Source organism: Neophocaena asiaeorientalis, unplaced genomic scaffold (assembly GCF_003031525.2).
Source record: "Neophocaena asiaeorientalis asiaeorientalis breed wild unplaced genomic scaffold, Neophocaena_asiaeorientalis_V1.1 scaffold254, whole genome shotgun sequence".
Taxonomy (NCBI): Eukaryota; Metazoa; Chordata; class Mammalia; order Artiodactyla; family Phocoenidae; genus Neophocaena; species Neophocaena asiaeorientalis.
Window position 1 is genome coordinate 2,411,273 of NW_020174705.1, and position 19,578 is coordinate 2,430,850.

General features: G+C 49.5%; 2 protein-coding genes across 2 annotated transcripts in view; both read left to right on the plus strand.

Annotated features, from left to right (window-relative positions):
• Positions 1-1,470: 1,470 nt before the first annotated feature.
• Positions 1,471-13,013, plus strand: PRSS41 (serine protease 41). Its single transcript, XM_024759618.1, has 9 exons — positions 1,471-1,548; positions 1,692-1,827; positions 1,926-1,955; positions 2,044-2,070; positions 2,255-2,450; positions 2,659-2,666; positions 3,194-3,458; positions 12,240-12,408; positions 12,795-13,013. The coding sequence occupies exons 1-9, from the start codon at positions 1,471-1,473 to the stop codon at positions 13,011-13,013; spliced, it is 1,128 nt and encodes a 375-aa protein (XP_024615386.1).
• A 2,872-nt stretch (positions 13,014-15,885) lies between these two features.
• Positions 15,886-19,578, plus strand: part of PRSS33 (serine protease 33) — a 5,516-nt gene continuing 1,823 nt past the window's right edge. The window contains 2 exon segments of the mRNA XM_024759619.1: positions 15,886-15,936; positions 16,534-16,759. Coding sequence (XP_024615387.1) covers positions 15,886-15,936; positions 16,534-16,759 — 277 coding nt within the window.

Sequence of the window (19,578 nt, forward strand, 5' to 3'; positions counted from 1 at the left end):
CCCCAAAAAAAAAAAAAAAAAAAAAAATGTTCTCTTTATGGACTTCCCTGATGGTCCAATGGCTAAGACTCCATGTTCCCAGTGCAGGGGGCCTAGGTTCAATCCCTGGTCAGGGAAGTAGATCCCACACGCCGCAACTAAGAGTTTGCATGCCACAACTAAAAGATTCCCGAGTGCCACAACTAAAGACCCCACATGCCACAACGAAGATCTTGTGTGCTGCAACTAAGACTCAGCGCAGCCAAATAAATAAATATTTTTTTAAAGTTTTCTTTATTTTTTGTGTTTGTTTTTTATGTATTATTTGTGTGAAAGTATTATAAAGCTATTACAGTACAGTACTATATAGCCGATTGTGTTAGGTGGGTACCTTGGCTAACTTTGTTGGACTTATGAACGGAACTCGTTCGTATGTAGGGGACTTACTGTATTATCCCAGGTTTCCTTGGAGTCAGTTCATTTTATTGAAATAGATCCTTCTGGTGCATGCGCAAATTTCCTGCAAATATTTCTTCATCCTTGGTTGCTGTGCAGTAAAAGGTTAACTGAACAGGCCTAGGATGTTCAAACCCTGCACAATCCAAAGAAAGGACTGGCCCTTGCCCACCTCCTAGGAAATAACCTCTGAGCCCTTGGAATGTCCTGCCTGAAAAGACTGTCTTTGTAGACCTGGAGCCTCAGGCCACTCCGGATAGTTGATGATAACGATGTGATTTATGGCGGGGCTTTGGGTCACACTGGATCAGCTGGACCCCTGGAGGGGCTGCAATCTGAGAAATAATGTTGGCCACATGGGCCCTCCATGCCTATGTGATGAAACTCCAGTAAAAACTCTAGACACCAAACTTTCAGTGAGCTTCCCTGGTTGGCAAAACTTCACGAGTGTTGTCACACGTCATTGCTGGGAAAATTAAGCACTGCCCACCTGACTCCCCTGGAAGAGGACAACTGGAAGCCTGCACCTGGTCTCTTCCAGACTTTCCTCTGCACCTTTGACTTTTGTTGATGTTATCTGTATCCATTAACTGTAAGGAACCATAACCAGGAGTACAACAGCTTTTCTCAGTTCTGTGAATCCTCCTAAAAAATCATTGACTCAGGGTGGTCCTATGGACCACAACTCAGTGGTCTGCTCACATCTATGAGAGAGTCAGTTTGGTGACTTGGGTGCCCTGCAATATTGTCTGCAAGGAAGGGAAGCTACCTGTAGACTCCATAGAGTTAGGTGAGGCTTGTTGCTGGGCAGCAGGCAGACATGGAGGCTAAGAGCCCTCTAGGTGGTCAAATCAGGCCAACATTTATTCTGTGGGTCCTGTAATGGATCATCACGTTTAACAGTAGATGACACAGTGCGAGACCCCCAATGGGGGTCTCAGTGAAGACTTGTTAATGTGCTTTCACGGGAGTCCTGGCTATGGGGCAGGTCCTTGGTCCTTCCTAGCGGAAGGAATGGGTAGAAAAGAGGGCAGCATGGGGGGCAGCGAGGTCCCCAGGGTCGCAGACAAGAAAGGGATCGTCTGGGTACACTGGCTCCTGGGCCATAACAAGGTACTTAGTTGGGGGACCGAGCCCCAGTAGAAGCTTAAAGCCGGCGCACTGTGACGTCCCAGGTTCCCAAATATCCCTTGGACCAGAGAGGTCAAGCTGAGGGAAGGGGGCGGCCAGGGTTCCCGTGGCTCCCTCTCCCCGAGGGGACGCCCCAGCCGGGCCTTGGAGCTGGCGGAAGCAGAGGGGGCGCCAGGCGGCGGGAAGAAGAGGCCGTGGGCGCGCAGGTCGGGACGCTGCTGCTCGCGCGACTGTTGGTGCGGGTCGAAATCGCGAGGCACGGTGAGCTGAGGCGGGGGCTGCCGGCGCAGCTAGGGGTGATGGGGGAAGGGTGGGGCGCGTGGAGACCAAAGGGAGCTCGCTTTCTCTCCTACCCGCAGCGTTGCGGGATAGGGACCTGTTGCTTCCAGGTAAGGCGTCCAGGGGGCGCGCTTCCCTGCGCAGGGCACCTGAGCCGGAGCGCGAATGGCGACTCATCTTTTCCTCTTCCCGCCCCAGGTTTCGAGAACTCTTCTATGCTCGCATGTAACTGATGGGGCCCCCCCCGGGTGTGGGGGAGGGGCGTGCGCCTGTGGACCACGTGGGGCAGGTCCCCAGCGTCCCCTTCTTCCTGGGCGGCAAGACCCCTGGACGCGCTGTTCCCCGGGGCACCCCTTTCCTTCTCCCACCCGGTGGGTAAGGGTGGACGGAGTGGGCCTGCCTCCCGCAGCTCGGCCTGGTGTCCATCTGTCCATCCCATGGCCATGTGGCCAACGGACTGTCCCGACACTCATAGTGGATGGAAAGGATGCAGAGCTTGGGCGCTGGCCGTTGCAGGGCAGCCTGCGTCTATGGGGCTCCCACTGCTGCGGAGCAAGCCTGCTCAACCGCCGCTGGGTGCTCTCGGCCGCGCACTGCTTCCAAAAATGAGTCTGGGGGCGGGCGTCCCGCTGACCCCGGGCCCTGGGTCTGCACCAGGACCTGTTCGCATGCCCCACGTAGACACGGCCCTCGTGTGCTCCTGAGGCGCAGTCCCGGCTGCAGCCCGTTACGCACCCACGCGAGTCCCCCAGGGCGCTCCGGGAGGAAACCCTGTGCGGTTTCTACCAGAACGTTCTCCCAGAACTTTCCCACGCACATTTGTTTGTCTTGTTCTTTTCTTTCTCGCGTCACTTGTCCCCATATGGCACCACCAACCTCCACCTTCCTCACCCCACCTCCCAGCAGAGGTGACCCCCCCCCCCCGCCGGGGGGAGGAATGAGCCGAAGGTAGTGCTGGACACATAGCCTGGCCTGTGGTGACAGTGGCCCCGGTAGCTGTTTTGAGCCCAGCCTGCAGTGGAGCCCATGCACCTGCTCGTTGCGTTTTGAGAAGGGTTCTTGGAGGTGACAGGTGGTTGAGTAACTGGCCAGATGAGCTGGCAGGGGAGGCACCCTCCTGCCAACACCCCCAAGTCCCCAGGTGTGGGACTTTGTTTGGGGCTGTCTGGGCTCTCCCCGTTTCTACCCTGGCCTCTTTGGTTGAAGGAAGACCTGCTAATGGTGCCTGGGGTGAGCCCCGCAGCAGCCTGGGGGTCTCAGCTCAGGGAGCAGCTCCAGGTGTGCTCAGGTGGCCCACCCTCCCTCTGAGGACCCCTGACGGCTCTCTCCTCCCCTGCCAGCAACAGAGATACCTATGAATGGTCGGTCCAGTTTGGCGAGCTGTCTGTCACACCACCCATTTGGAGCCTGAGGGCCTACCTCCATCGTTACAGGGTGAAGAGTATTATTATATACCCCAAATCCAGGAATTATTTGCAGGACGACAGCTCCCTGCTGAAGTTGTCCTCCTCCGTCACCTTCAATAAGCACATCCAGCCCTGTCCTGTCCTGTCCTCCTCCTCTGTGTTCAAGAACCGTGATGACTGCTGGGTGAATGGCTGGGGGGACATCCATGAGACAAAGAGTGAGGTTGGGGACAGACGGGTTGGGAAGGGGAGTGTTATTCACCACGTCCTGTGCCAGCTACACCAGCTGCAGCGGCCCCCACCTTGGTCTGTGTGCCACTGTGCTTTGGCTTTGGCCCGCTGAGCAATCCCTCCTCACCTCCTTTCCACACCCCGCCCCCCTGTAGAGCAGGGCTTTCTGTACCCACACTCAGCTCCCCCTCCCTTCCAAGTCTGTGAGCCAGAAACCAGAGAGGGAGGCCCCGCCGCACCGGCCCAGGCCACACCCCCAGCCTGCGGGGGTGTGCGAGGTTTTGGGGTGGACTTGTCAGAAAGGCATCAGGCATTGTTTGTTTTGGGGGGTTTTTTGAAGTATACTTCAAAAACCATAAAATTCATCCTTTTAAAGTATACAATTCAGGGACTTCCCTGGTAGTCCTGTGGTTAAGACTCTGGGCTTCCACTGCAGGGGGTGTGGGTTCGATCTCTGGTTTGGGAACTAAGATCCCACACCCCGTGCGGTGCAGCCAAAAAAAAAAAAGACATACAATTCAGACGGTTTTTTTTTTTAGTATATTCACAGAGTGGTTCCATCACCACTATCTAATTACAGAACATTTTCATCATCTCAAAATGAAATCCCATACTTATTAGCCATTACTCCTAATTCCCTGTTGTTCTAGGGCCATAGCCCCTGGCAGCCACTAATCTGCTTTCTGTCTCTAATGGATTTACCTACTCTGGACGCTTCATATGAATACAGTTATATACTACGTGCTAGCTTCTTTCACTAAGCATAATATTTTCAATGTTCATTCATGTTTTAGTGTGTGTCAGTACTTCACTCCTTCTTTCTTGTTAAGGTTTAACTCATGTAACATTAACCATTTTAAAGTATATAATTCAATGGCATTTAGAACATTGACAGTGCATAACCATCAACTCTATCAAGATCCAAAACATTTTCATCACTCCCAGAGGAAATGCCATAACCATTAAACAGTCACTCCCCATTACCCCCTCCCTCCAGCCCTTAGCAACCACTAACCAACTTTTTGTCTCTATGGATTTATCTATTCTGGACATTTCATGTAAATGGAATCATACACTGTGTCACCTTTCATGTTTGGCTTCTTTCACTTAGCATAATGTTCTCAAGATTCATCTATATTATAGTATATATCAAAACTTCATTCTCTTTTATGGCTGAATAATATTCCATTGTATGGATGCACAATTTGTTTATCCATTCCTCCATTGATGACATTTGTGTTGTCTCCATCTTTTGGGTATTGTATTAGTACACAAATTCGTGCTTGAATACCTCTTTTCAATTATTTTGTGAATGTATTTAGGAGTGCAATCCTGGATCACATGGTCATTCTATGTTTAACTTCTTGAGGAGCTGACAAACAGTGTTCCATAGCAGCTGCTCCATTCTACATTCCTATCAACAATGAGGGTTATAATTTCTCTCCATTCTCCTCAATAAAAAACTTGTTATTTTCCAGGTTTTTGTTTGTTTGTTTTGTTTTGTTTTGGCCATCCTAGTGGGTGTGAAGTGGTATTTCACTGTGGTTTTGATTTGCATTTCTCTAATGACTAGTGATGTTGAGCAACTTTTCATGTGCTGGTTGGCCATTTGTATATCTTCCTTGGAGTAATGGCTATTTAAGTCCCTTACCCGTTTTTTTTTTTTTTGGTCACACCACGTGGCTTGTGGAATCATAGTTCCCCAGCCTGGGATTGAAACTGGGCCCTCAGCAGTGAGAGCAGAGAGTCCTAACCACTGGACCTCCAGGGAATTCCCAACCCAATTTTTAAAATTTATTTATTTATTATTTTCTTTTTTTTTTTTGCGGTACGCGGGTCTCTCACTGTTGTGGCCTCTCCCATTGCAGAGCACAGGCTCCGGACGCACAGGCTCAGCAGCCATGGATCAAGGGCCCAGCCGCTTCGCGGCATGTGGGATCTTCCTGGACCAGGGCACGAACCCGTGTCCCCTGCATCGGCAGGCGGACTCCCAACCACTGCGCCACCAGGGAAGCCCTGTTTGTTTGTTTTTAAATAAATTTATTTATTTTATTTTTGGCTGCGTTGGATCTTCGTTGCTGCACGCGAGCTTTTCTCTGGTTGCGGCGAGCTGGGGCTACTCTTCATGTGCGCAGGCTTCTCACTGTGGTGGCTTCTCTTGTTGGGAGCACAGGCTCTAGGTGCACGGGCTTCAGTAGTTGTGGCACACGGGCTCAGTAGTTGTGGCTCGCAGGCTCTGGAGTGCAGGCTCAGTAGTTGTGGCACATGGGCTTAGTTGCTCTGCGGCATGTGGGATCTTCCTGGATCAGGGCTCAAACCCATGTCTCTTGCACTGGCAGGCAGATTATTAACCACTGCGCTACCAGGGAAGACCAACCCCCGCCAACCCTTTTTTTTTTTTCGGTACACGGGCCTCTCACTGTTGTGGCCTCTCCCATTGCAGAGCACAGGCTCCGGACGCGCAGGCTCAGCGGCCATGGCTCACGGGCCTAGCCGCTCCGCGGCATGTGGGATCTTCCCAGACTGGGGCAGGAACCCGCGTCCCCTGCATCGGCAGGCGGACTTTCAACCACTGCGCTACCAGGGAAGACCCCGCAACACATTTTTAAACTGAGTTGTCTTTGTTGTGATGTTGTAATCGTTTTTATATATTCTGGATACTAGACCCTTTTTAGATACATGATTTGCAAATATCTTTTCCTATTCTGTGGGGGTTTTTTTTCCTTTTTTCTTTTTTTTTTTTTAAACTGGTTCCTGGGTCTCACTCCATGGATTTAATTGGTCTGGGATGTGGCAGAGACATTGGGATATTTTTAAGCGTCCCAGGTGATTCTAATATGTAGCTAAGGGTAAGACCAGCTGGCCTAATGGGGTTCATGATGCTTAGAGAGCCAAGTGATGCCAGGAAAGAGGCAATAATCTCCAGGAAAAGGACGAAGAGCTAAAGGTTTGAAAGTTGAAATGAAGACCTAGCTGAAGTTCTGCAGAACAGGTAGGCTTTGGTGTCAGAAAGTTGTGTTTTGAATCCTCTTACTTAACTCTTCAGTTTCTTCGAAAGAGGCATCATAGCTCCTTCCTTCCAGGTTGTTCCATGTTGTCAGTCCCTGGTGTTGATGGGGAAAGAGCACTTCAGATGCAGGACTGAGCCAAGACTCGTGGACCACATCTCTTTTCACTTTCATGATAGTATCTATTGATGCACAGAATATTTTAATTTTGATGAAGTTCAGATTATTTTTTCTCAGGCGCTTTTGCTTTTGGTGTCATGTCTAAGAAATAATTGCCAAATTCGAGGTCATGAAGATTTACCCTCATGTTTTCTTGAAGAGTTTTATAGTTTTAGCTGTTATATGTATATTTTTGATTCTTTTTTTTTTGCGGTACGTGGGCCTCTCACTGTTGGGGCCTCTCCCGTTGCGGAGCACAGGCTCCGGACGCGCAGGCTCAGCGGCCATGGCTCACGGGCCCAGCCGCTCCGCGGCATGTGGGATATTCCCGGACCGGGGCACGAACCTGTGTCCCCCGCATCAGCAGGCAGACTCTCTACCACTGCGCCACCAGGGAAGTCCTCTTTGATTCATTTTGAGTTGATCTTTGTTTATGGTGCGAAGTAGTGGGTCCAACTTCATTTTTTGCATTTGGATATCTAGTTGTCCCAGCACCATTTGTTAAAGAGACTATTCTCTACTCCACTGAATTATCTTGGCACCTTGTCAAAAATTAGTTGACCAAAGAAGAATGGGTTTATTTTCTAGACTCACAATTCTGTTCCGTTTGTCTGTATGTTTATCCATTTGCCAGGACCCCATTGTTTGATTCCTATAGCTTCCAAGTATGTTTTGAAATTGGGAAGTGTGTATTCTCCAACTTTGTTTACTTTTTCAAATATTGGTTTTGTTATTTGGGGTCTTTTTTTTTTTTTTTTTTTTTTTTTTTTGCAGTACACGGGCCTCTCACTGTTGTGGCCTCTCCCGTTGCGGAGCACAGGCTCCGGACGTGCAGGCTCAGCGGCCATGGCTCACAGGCCCAGCCTCTCCGCGGCATGTGGGATCTTCCCGGACTGGGGCACGAACCCATGTCCCCTGCATCGGCAGGCAGACTCCCAACCACTGCGCCACCAGGGAAGCCCTGGGGTCTCTTGATAGTCCCTCTAAATGTTAGGATGAGCTTGTCAATTTCCACTAAAAAGGCCATTGGAATTTGGATAGGGATTGCATTGAACCTGTGGATTGCTTTGGGGGAGTATTATCATCTAAATAATATTAAGTCTCCAGTCCATAAACAGAAGATATGTTTCCATTTATTTATGTCTTCTTTAATTTCTTTCAGCAATGTTTTGTAGTTTTTTGTGTACAGGTCCTCAATTAAATTTAACTATTTTATTCTTTTTGATGCTATTGTAAAATGATATTTCTTTTCTAATAGCCTTTTGAAATTGTTCATTGGTAGTGTATAGAAATATAATTGACTTTTGTGTCTTGATTTTAGATCCTGCAAATTTGCTGAATTCATTTATTAATTCTAGTCCTTCTTTGTGTACTCTTCATTATTTTCTATATATAAGATCATGTCACCTGTGAATAGACATAGTTTTACTTCTTCCTTTCCAACTTGGATGTGTTTTATTTCCTTTTCTTGCCTAATTGCTCTGACTAGAACTTCCAGTAAAATGTTAGATAGAAGTGGCAAAAACTGGCATCATTATCTTTTTCCTGTTCTTAGGGGGAAAGCTTTCAGTCTTTCACAATTCTGTAGCTGTGGGTTTTTCACATATGATCTCTATCATGTTAAGGAAGTTCTCTCTATCCTTAGTTTATTGAGTGTTTTTATAATGAAAGTGTTGGATTTTCCTGCATCAATTAGGATAACCATGTGGGTTTTTTTTTTTTCCTTCATTCTATTACTATAGTCTGTAGTATGTTACATTGATTGATTTTCGTATGTTGAACCCACCTTGCACTCTGGATAAATCTCACTAGGTCGTGGTGTAGAATTCTTTTAATATGCTGCTGGATTCAGTTTGCTGGTATTTTGTTGAGCATTTTTGCATATATGTTGGTCTGTAGTTTATTTTTTTTATTTTTTATTTTTTTTGCGGTACGCGGGCCTCTCACTGTTGTGGCCTCTCCCACTGCGGAGCACAGGCTCCGGACGCACAGGCCCAGCGGCCATGGCTCACGGGCCCAGCTGCTCCACGGCATGTGGGATCTTCCCAGACCAGGGCACGAACCCGTATCCCCTGCATCGGCAGGCGGACTCTCAACCACTGTGCCACCAGGGAAGCCCTGTAATTTCTTTTTGTGTGTGATAACTTGCTTGGGCTTTGGTGTTACAGTAATGCCAGTCTCATGGAATGAGTTAGGAAGTGTTCCTTCCTCTTCTGTTTTTTGGAAGAACGATTGATGTTAATTTCTTCCTATGTTTGATAGAAGTCACCATTTAAGCCATCTGGCCCAAGGCTTTTCTTCATTGGGAGGTTTTTGACTAGTGACTAAATCTTTTTACTTGTTATGTGTCTGTTCAGATTTTCTATTTCTTCTTGAGTCTGTTTTAGTATTTTGTGTGTTCCTAGGAATTTGTCCATTTCCTCTAGGTTATCTAATTTGTCAGAATACAATTGTTCATAATATTCACTTATAGTCCTTAATTTTTCTTTAAGGTCAGTAATAATGTCCCCACTTTCATTGTCAATTTTGTTGATCTTTCAAAGAACCAACTTTTGGTTTTGTGGATTTTCGCTATTGTTTTTCTGTTCCCTAGTTTGATTTTTTTCCATTCCTCTCTTTATTATTTCCTTCCTTCTTCTACCTTTGGGTTTAATTTGCTCTTTTTTTTTCTAGTTCCTTAAGTTAGATTGTTGATTTGAGATTTTTCTCCTTTATTAACATAGGCATTTCCAGCTATAAATTTCCTTGTGAGAATTGCTTTTGCTGCATCCAATAAGTTTTGGTATGTTGTGTTTTTATTTCCATTCATCTCAAAATACTTTCTAATTTTCCTTGTGATTTCTTCTTTGACCCATTGGTTAGAAGTATGTTGTTTAATTTCCACATATTTGTGAATTTTTCAGTTTTCCTTCTGTTATTGATTTCTAGCCTCAATCCACTGTTTTCTATGATGTCAATCTTTTCTAATTTATTGCAATTTATTTTGTGGCCTGACATGTCATCTATCTTGGAGAATGTTTTGCATCCACTTGAAAGGAATGTGTATTCTGCTCTTGTTTGGGTGGATTGTTCTGTATATGTCTTTTAGGTGTAGCTGCTTTATAATGCTATTCAAGTCCTCTGTTATCTTACTGATCTTCTCTCTGGTTGTTCTATCCATTAATAAAAGTGAGGCGTTGAAGTCTCCAACTGTTCTCATAGAACTGTCTATTTCTCCTACCAGTTACATCAATTTTGCTTCATGTATTTTGGAACTCAGTTGTTAGATGTGTAGATATTTATAATTATTATATCTTGAGGACTTGCCACTTTTGTCAACATATAATGTCCTTCTTTGACTCTTTTTAAAAATATTTATTTATTATTTATTTTGGCTGCGCTGGGTCTTAGTTGCAGCATGCAGGATCTTCATTGCGGCATGTGGAATACTTAGTTGCAGCATGTGGGATTTCTTAGTTGTGGCATGCAGACTTCTAAGTTGTGACATGCAGACTCTTAAGTTGCAGCATGCATGTGGGATCTAGTTCCTTGACCAGGGATCAAACCCAGGCCCCCTGCATTGGGAGCACAGAGTTTTACCTGCTGGACCACCAGGGAAGTCCCCCTTCTTTGACTCTTGTAACATGTTTTGACTGAAAATCCATTTTGTCTGACATTAGTATAGCAACCTCAGCTCTTTTTGGTTACTATTTGCACGGAATGTCTTTTTCCAACCTTTCACTTTAAACCTATATTTACCTTTGGATCTAAAATTATTGTTGGGCTTCCCTGGTGGTGCAGTGGTTAAGAATCTGCCTGCCAATGCACGGAACACAGGTTCGAGCCCTGGTCTGGGAAGATCCCACATGCCGCAGAGCAACTAAGCCCATGCGCCACAACTACTGAGCCTGCACTCTAGAGCCCACGAGCCACAAGTGCTGAGCCCATGTGCCACAACTACTGAAGACTGCGCACCTAGAGCCTGTGCTCTGCAGCAAGAGAAACCACGCAATGAGAAGCCTGTGCACCACAACAGAGTGGGCCCTGCTTGCCACAACTAGAGAAAGCTCGCATGGAACAACGAAGACCCAACGCAGCCAAAAATAATAAATAAATAAATTTTTAAAAAGTAATAAAATTATTGTCTTGTAGACAGGATATAGTTGGATCTCTGTTTTTAATACATTCTGCCAATCTCTTCCTTTTAATTGGAGTGTTTAATAGTTACATTAAAATTAATTACTGATAGGGAAGGATTTACTTCTACCATTATTCAATTTGTTTTCTATATTTTGTCAGATGTAGAAGATATAGATATCTTATATCTATATCATATCTATATCTATACCTAAGTCTTATATCTTTTTTGTTCCTTATTTCCTCCTTTTTGTGTTTAATTGATTTTTATTAGTGTACTGTATTGATTTCCTTCTTATTTCCTGTTCTGTATGTTTTTTAGTTATTTTCTCAGCAGTTTCCCTGGAGAGTACAGTTAATAACTTATACCAGTCTATTTTGAATTAATATCAACTTAGGTTCAATAGCATACAAAAGTTCTGTTCCTATACAACTCTATTCTTCTCAAGTTGTTATTGTCACAGTTTACATCTTTATATATTGTGTAACCATATCTTTATATATTGTGTAACCAATCTCTGTGTAACAGAGATTTACAATTATTGTCTTTTAAATTGCATTTGTCTTTTAAATTGTATAGCAAAAAAAGTATGAACCAAAGCTATAATAATACTGGCTTGTATGTTTACCTGTGTAGTTACGTTTACCAGTGTTCTCTATTTCTTCCTATGGGTTTAAGTTACTGGCTATTGCCCTTTCATTTCATCCTGAAGGGCTCCCTTTTCCATTTCTTGTAGGGCAGGCCTACTAATGATGAACACTCTCAGCATTTGCTTATCTGGGAATATCTTAATCTTGCCTTCATTTTTTTTGAAGGATAGCTTTGTCTGATCTAGAATTCTTGGTTGACTGTTTTAGTCTCTTAGCACTTTACATATGTCATTGCACTGCCTTTTGGCCTCCAGGGTGTCTGAAAAGAATGTGGCTGTCAATCTTGTTGAAGATCCCTTATACTTGATGTGTAGCTTCTCTCTCCCTGTTTACAAGATTCTCCTTTTGTCTTTGCGTTTTGATATTTTGATGAAAATGTATCTCAGTGTGGATCTCCTTGTGTTTATCCTACTTGGAATTTGTTCACCTTCCTGAATGTGTAGATTCATATCTTTCATCAAATTTGGGAAAACTTCAGCCTGGATCCTGCAGCTATACTAATTATAAACAAGCTCAGCTGCATCAGCCCCTCCCCCTGTGTATGCTTCAGCCATGGTCTCTCCCCACTGGCTCAGGCAGGGCCTGTCATCTGCAGGCTACAGAGAGGGAAACCAAGCCTTAGGGAGGTGCTGTGACAGCCTGTCCATCCATTGGGTCCTTCTGTGATATTGTTCATCACCCACCACGTGCTGGGTGCTGGACTAGAGCAGAGGAATCAAGAGCAATGTCCCAGGTACTGTGGATACTCCAGGAAGTCCACTCCCCGTCATACCCCCTTTCCCCAGATGGCAGAGGAGAGGCTAAGGTTGTTGTCTTTCTCTCTCCCACCCCTGACAGATCTGCCACCTCCCTACAATCTTCAGGAAGTGCAAGTCTCCATCATAAACAAATCCAGGTGTTCCTACCTTTTCCATCAGCCTGATTACAGCAGTCACAGCAGTAATAATATGATTTGTCCTGGCTCTGAGGATGGCAACACTGACGCCTGCAAAGTGAGTACCCCTGCCCCAACAGGGCCATACTGAAACTGGGTACCACCCCTCCCAATCTTGGGCCTGAGAGCAACCACCTTGACCCCCTACCAATCCACCCTTAGAGTTCATTCATGAGAAAATCATTGTAGACCTCATTTATCCAGCCTATAAAACAAGCTTCGCATTTTACATTAATTGTACCTCCTTTGATCCTTATGTGAAATTGAGTGGATAGACTATTGCCCCCCTTTGCAGATGCAGAAACTGAAGTTTTTTTGCTTCCAGGGGGAGGAGTGGGATTTGCAGCCAGTCTTCCCAGCTCCACAGCCGCTCCTGCTCTACCAGCCTCTCCACTGGCCCCTCCTGCCCCACCCCAGGTCTTGCTCACCCACACTGCTTTCCAGGGTGACCCAGGCAGACCCTTGGTCTGTGAAAAGAATGGGCCGTGGATTCAGATTGGAATCGTGAGCTGGGGAGTGGGCTGTGGTAGGTGCAACCTGGCCGGCATCTATACCAATGTCAGTAGTTACTTCAACTGGATCCAGATTCTGGTGGGCCGCAGCACACCCAGGCCAGAACCCTCTCAGTTGCTGCTGCCCCTCGCTCTGCTCTGGGCTCCCTGACTCTTGCAGCTGGCCTGTGCACACCTAAGCCCATAAGGGTGCAGTAGTTACTGCAGCTCCAGATATATTCGCCAAGGGCTGGGGGCACGCCAGTGGCAGGACTGCCTGCTGGACCAGGCCCAGTCCCCTTCTGTCCCCTTTGCTAATAAACGTGTGCATGTTCACGTTGATGCCTTGCACCACGTTCTATGGCCCTGGGTGGATTCCTGGATACCCTCACAGTTACCCACGTCCCATCCATTCAAAGACCACTCCTTAACTCCTAAACCATCGTCACCCATCTGTGCTATACAGGCTTTGGTTGCAAACAACAGAACCCTCTCAGGTTAGTTCAATCAGAAAGATAATTTACAGGGATTTCCCTGGTGGTCTGGTGGTTAAGACTCTGTGCTCCCAATATAGGGGCCCAGGTTCAATCCCTGGTCAGGGAACTAGAACACTCATGCTGCAACTAAAGATATCCTGCAACAAAGATCCCGTGTGCTGCAACTAAGACCTGGCGCAGCCAAATAAATATTAAAAAAAAAAGAAAGATAATTTACAGGAGGACATAAGTAGCAACAGGGTCCCTGGGGGCTAGGAAGGCTGGAGTGGAGTGCAGGGGAGGAAATGCCCCCAAACACCCCTAGTGCTCATGCTGTGTTCCCCACCACACAGACGCCAGACACTCCTGGTCTCACCACAGTTCCCCAAAGGCTGACCCGGGACCAGGGCAAGGGTGCAGATAATTTATTTGGGAGGCGATACCAAGAAGCCCCAGTGAAGAGTGGGGAAACTGAGGCAGGAGGGGTGAGAGCCAATGACATTTGCCCAGATGAGGAGGTTACCCTTGTGGGCAGCTGAGGCACTGTCTGGCCGGGATCCCCTGAGAAATCACGGGGACACACCTCAGCATTGCCCGTGGGGGACAAGGACCTGGCATGGCCCTTTCTCTCCTGACTCCCCGTGGTTGAGGCTTCTCCTGGGGGCGTGGGGGCTCCAAGCTCCATAGGTGGCCTGGGTGGAGGGGCAGCATCAAGCGTGTCTCCCCCCAGCCAACGCTGGGGTCCCAGAACCCAGCCTCAGCATAGCCAAGGGACCAGGCCAGCGGGGCCGACGGGCTGCTTGGAACTGCTCGGGCAGATCTGCATTTTCATGAGATCCAGAGGTGCTATGAGAGCAGAAGGTATGAGAAGTTCTGGTCGATTGACAGCTTGTCTCTGTGAAGAGGCAGGTGGTGGAGTCTTGGGAGGGTGCCCTCCTTGCCTCTGCCCACCAGGACAGCCACACAGGCTGTAGGACACCACGCTCAGGCTTCATGCCCCTCGGCAGCCCTGCAAGGCTGGAGCTTCTCTTCCCCCTCATCACAGTGAGGAAACTGAGGCCCAGCAAGGTGAAGTCTGTGAAAAGAATGGGCCGTGGATTCAGATTGGAATCGTGAGCTGGGGAGTGGGCTGTGGTAGGTGCAACCTGGCCGGCATCTATACCAATGTCAGTAGTTACTTCAACTGGATCCAGATTCTGGTGGGCCGCAGCACACCCAGGCCAGAACCCTCTCAGTTGCTGCTGCCCCTCGCTCTGCTCTGGGCTCCCTGACTCTTGCAGCTGGCCTGTGCACACCTAAGCCCATAAGGGTGCAGTAGTTACTGCAGCTCCAGATATATTCGCCAAGGGCTGGGGGCACGCCAGTGGCAGGACTGCCTGCTGGACCAGGCCCAGTCCCCTTCTGTCCCCTTTGCTAATAAACGTGTGCATGTTCACGTTGATGCCTTGCACCACGTTCTATGGCCCTGGGTGGATTCCTGGATACCCTCACAGTTACCCACGTCCCATCCATTCAAAGACCACTCCTTAACTCCTAAACCATCGTCACCCATCTGTGCTATACAGGCTTTGGTTGCAAACAACAGAACCCTCTCAGGTTAGTTCAATCAGAAAGATAATTTACAGGGATTTCCCTGGTGGTCTGGTGGTTAAGACTCTGTGCTCCCAATATAGGGGCCCAGGTTCAATCCCTGGTCAGGGAACTAGAACACTCATGCTGCAACTAAAGATATCCTGCAACAAAGATCCCGTGTGCTGCAACTAAGACCTGGCGCAGCCAAATAAATATTAAAAAAAAAAGAAAGATAATTTACAGGAGGACATAAGTAGCAACAGGGTCCCTGGGGGCTAGGAAGGCTGGAGTGGAGTGCAGGGGAGGAAATGCCCCCAAACACCCCTAGTGCTCATGCTGTGTTCCCCACCACACAGACGCCAGACACTCCTGGTCTCACCACAGTTCCCCAAAGGCTGACCCGGGACCAGGGCAAGGGTGCAGATAATTTATTTGGGAGGCGATACCAAGAAGCCCCAGTGAAGAGTGGGGAAACTGAGGCAGGAGGGGTGAGAGCCAATGACATTTGCCCAGATGAGGAGGTTACCCTTGTGGGCAGCTGAGGCACTGTCTGGCCGGGATCCCCTGAGAAATCACGGGGACACACCTCAGCATTGCCCGTGGGGGACAAGGACCTGGCATGGCCCTTTCTCTCCTGACTCCCCGTGGTTGAGGCTTCTCCTGGGGGCGTGGGGGCTCCAAGCTCCATAGGTGGCCTGGGTGGAGGGGCAGCATCAAGCGTGTCTCCCCCCAGCCAACGCTGGGGTCCCAGAACCCAGCCTCAGCATAGCCAAGGGACCAGGCCAGCGGGGCCGACGGGCTGCTTGGAACTGCTCGGGCAGATCTGCATTTTCATGAGATCCAGAGGTGCTATGAGAGCAGAAGGTATGAGAAGTTCTGGTCGATTGACAGCTTGTCTCTGTGAAGAGGCAGGTGGTGGAGTCTTGGGAGGGTGCCCTCCTTGCCTCTGCCCACCAGGACAGCCACACAGGCTGTAGGACACCACGCTCAGGCTTCATGCCCCTCGGCAGCCCTGCAAGGCTGGAGCTTCTCTTCCCCCTCATCACAGTGAGGAAACTGAGGCCCAGCAAGGTGACAGAACTATTCAAGTCACTCAGCTCACAAGGGCCTGTGTCCACCTCTCACTGCATGGCCTGACTCAGAGGGGCCAGCAGGTACCAGGCAGGTGGGGTCTCCCAGGTCTCCTGTAAGACTCACCTGCATTGAGATTTCCACTCCCCCCATCTGCCCTCCCCAACAGCCAAAACCTGAGGGTGACCCCACTCACCTCCCACAAAGGCCCTCTGAGTTGACCCAAGCAGAACACTCACTGCCCTGGTGTCACATGTGTTACTGGAAGACAGTGTGATTTAATGCCCATTAAGCGCTTGGCCCCAGACCGGCCATGCTGCGACACTGCCCTGCAGGCCTGCTTGGACATTTCCCCTCCTCCAGCGCAGGCAGAGTAGCCTCTGGTGGCCCAGTGCCCATGTGACAGACTCATCCACAGAAATACTTTCAAGCCAGCCCAGGTGCACGTCCCACGTCCACCCATAGGGTCCTGTTCAGGGCCACCTACCCAGAGGCTCAAGAGGACTCCAGCCAGGTGCCACGGCATGCCCCTCCCCCTGGCCTGGCTCACCCCACACCTTTGTCCCCCTTCAGGCTGCTTTGGATGACCCCTGGTTGTTGGGTCAGCATGGTGTGGCATCTGGCTGTGGCCGTCCCAAAGGGCCCAGCTTCTGCTGGGACATCAGTGAGCATACCACCTGGATCCTGGAAAGGCCACCCCGTCCCACCTCCTCCTGCTGCCAGGTCTACAGGGTGCCCCTGGGATCTGGCCAAGGGCAGGGCTGGGCCCTCGTCAGAGATGAGTCCTGTGCTGCAGATGGTGGGCTGGGCACCGCCATACTGAAACACACTGGCAGCGCAGCCAGCTCAGGGGGCACATCCCCTGCACCTTTGTTGAACTGTTATTTTGTTTTCATCCTTGGCATTTAAAGACTTTGGTTGTAAGCAAAAGAATCCCCTAGTACCAGCATGAGTGAAGGAGAGTTGCTTTAGAAGGATAAAGAACAGCCCACCAAGGGCAAGGATGACTGGAATGAGGAGCTCCAGCTTCACAGGACACTCTTTCTCAGCCTGGAAGGTTGCAGGCTCTCAGGCCAGCTGAGAGTCCTTGCCAGTGGCTGCAGCTATGGCTGCCCCCTGCCTGGGCCCCAAGGGGTCCTCTCTCCCTCCTCCAGGATAAAAATCCCAGGGAAGGATTCTGATTGGCTGGTCTGGGGTCATGTGTCACCTCTTGATCAATCACTGTGACCTGGAGAACATGGTGGGATAACGGCCCCCGTTTGGGTCATTTGCCCTCCCCTGGGAGTGGGGACAGGTCCAGCACCAGAAAAACGTGGGGCTGACTCAGCTATGGCCCTGAGAAGGATAGCTGTGAGAAGGGCAAGTAGATGACATTTGCTGAGGGGCCATGTCTGCAGTTTGACTCAAGGGTGGGACTGAAGGGCATGTGGGCCCAGCAGGGGTCTGTGCTTCAGTTTCTCAATCTGAGACAGGGGCTGAGTTGGGGTGAGCCCCTGGAGCGAGGTTCCTTTCCTACTCCTCTCAGGTTTGATTGTCCAATATTCAATCAGTACCAGATCCTCCCACCATAAGCCAGTTTCTCAGTGGGAATTTGTTTCCTGGTCCTTGCACCCAGGTGTCTGTCCTCCAGGCTTCCCACCTCACCTAAATTGCAACAGGCAGACACGCAGCTCCTTCCATCCCGCCTTCCAGTGAACTCCCCTCTCAAGGTTTGGCCCATATCTCCAGAGATAGCTGTGTGTTCCCAGGGTCCCTGGTCACTCTTACTCCCACCTGCCTCTCCAGCTGCCCCAACTCTGCACCAAGGGGAACACTGCCCACCTGGCTCCATTCCTGCCAAGCCCTCTAATGGCAGCTGAATCCGGGGTAACGAAAGGTCAGGAGTCTTGGGGAAGGTGCTTCTTTTATTCTTGTGGCACTTCTATAGCATTTACATCAGCCAGGCACTATTCCAAGCTCTGCGTGGGCTAACCCAGCTAATCTTCACAACCACCTGGGAGGCGGGTTTTACAGAAGAGGAAACTCTCCCAAGGTCTCAGGGCTGGAGGGAGGGCGTTCCACAAGCCGACTCCAGAGTCCTTGAGCGTGGGCTTGAGCCTGCTCCTAGAGTGTGGACAGCAGAGGTCAGGCCTGAGGCTGCCCTCCCTCACTTCGAGTGGAGGGGCTGGGGCTGGGGCCGGTTCGCCTCTAGGTCCCCTCGTTCATATCCTTCACCCTCACTCCCGGCATGATGCCCTGCTGGCCCCTTTCACTCCCAAAGACTCAGTGCCCACTCTGTGCTGGGCACTTTTCAGGCCATGGGGGACTGGTATGCACTGAATGTCTGTGTCCTCTCCAAAATTTATATGTTGAAGCCTTAACCCCCAATGTGACTGTCTGTGGAAGTAATTAAGGTTAAATGAAGTCTTAATGGTGGGCTCTGATCCGATAGGATTAATGTCCTTCTAAAAACAGACACCAGCACCCCCCCCCATGCCCAGCAGACATAAAGAGGAGGCCGTGTGATCACACAGTGACATGCCAGCCACCAACAAGCCAAGAGAAGAGGCCTCAGAGGGAAACCCATCTTGCCAGTTCCTTGTTCTTGGACTTCCAGCCTCCAGACTGGTGAGAAATAAGCTGTGTTTAAGCTCCCCAGTCTGTGGTGTTCTGTTCTGGCAGCCTGAGCTAAGACAGGGACAGAGACCCAGACCCTGCCTCATGGAGGGAGGACAAACAAATCAAACCTCCTCTATCACACATCAACTCCCACTGTGACGTGGCAGAGGAGGAGGTGTGCTGGGCAGGAAGGCCCCCAGGAGGAAGAACCAAGTGGAGGGCTGCTGGATGACTTGGTAGAAGGAGGTTCCAGAGCCTTCTGGGAGGTGGGCACAGTCCAGGCCCAGCCCACCGACTGAGCCCTGTCCCCAGCATCTCCCAGCCTCACCCGAGACCGGCAGCCTTGCTGTCCTGGCCACCCCAAATTGAAGAGGAGACTGTTTCCAAAGGTCAAGTCTGCTCCTGCCTCTAGGGTTAAGCGAGGAGAGCTGCCAGGTTTAAACAAGATATTCATAAGACATTCATTCCCCACCCCCCACAAAAAAAACTGTGTAGAGCTGGGGCTGGGAGGGGCTATGCAAGGCCTGAAGCCTGGGCTCTGTATGAGGCTGTCCCGGCCAGGATTTCTGGACAGAACAATGCTGTTCAGAAGCCCCAGTGACTGAGCACTGCAAGGAGCCAGGAGGCAGGATCAGGTTCAGAGATGAGCGGCCAAGGATCCTCTGGAGCTTTGTGGCCTGACCAAAACAACCCCGACCCCCGTTCATCCCCACCCCACATCGCCCCCCACATTGCCTGGCTGAGCACAGGCTCCCGCCCCCAGTTCTGTGCACCTGGGCCCCAGCCAGGTTTCCTTTGAGAAATCCAGGTGTCCCTTTCCTGCCACCTCAAAAGCACTGTTCAAAGCATCTTTGTTCAAGGCTGGGCTGATGAAGCCACAGCCCCGCCCTGCTTCATTACCTCCTGGCCAGGCCCCCACCCCTTCCTGGGTCTTTAAGCCCCCAGGTTGTCCCCCAGCCCAGTTAGCAAGGAGGACACCAGCTGCAAGAGTGAGAACAGAATCCTGGGGCAGAGGGGGCT

Coding starts and splice junctions, on each gene's coding strand:
- PRSS41 (XM_024759618.1), top strand. CDS start 1,471: ATGGGGGGCAGCGAGGTCCCCAGGGTCGCAGACAAGAAAGGGATCGTC. Junction 1,956..2,043: donor TAGGGACCTGTTGCTTCCAG/GTAAGGCGTCCA, acceptor TTCCCGCCCCAG/GTTTCGAGAACTCTTCTATG. Junction 12,409..12,794: donor GCAACACTGACGCCTGCAAA/GTGAGTACCCCT, acceptor ACTGCTTTCCAG/GGTGACCCAGGCAGACCCTT.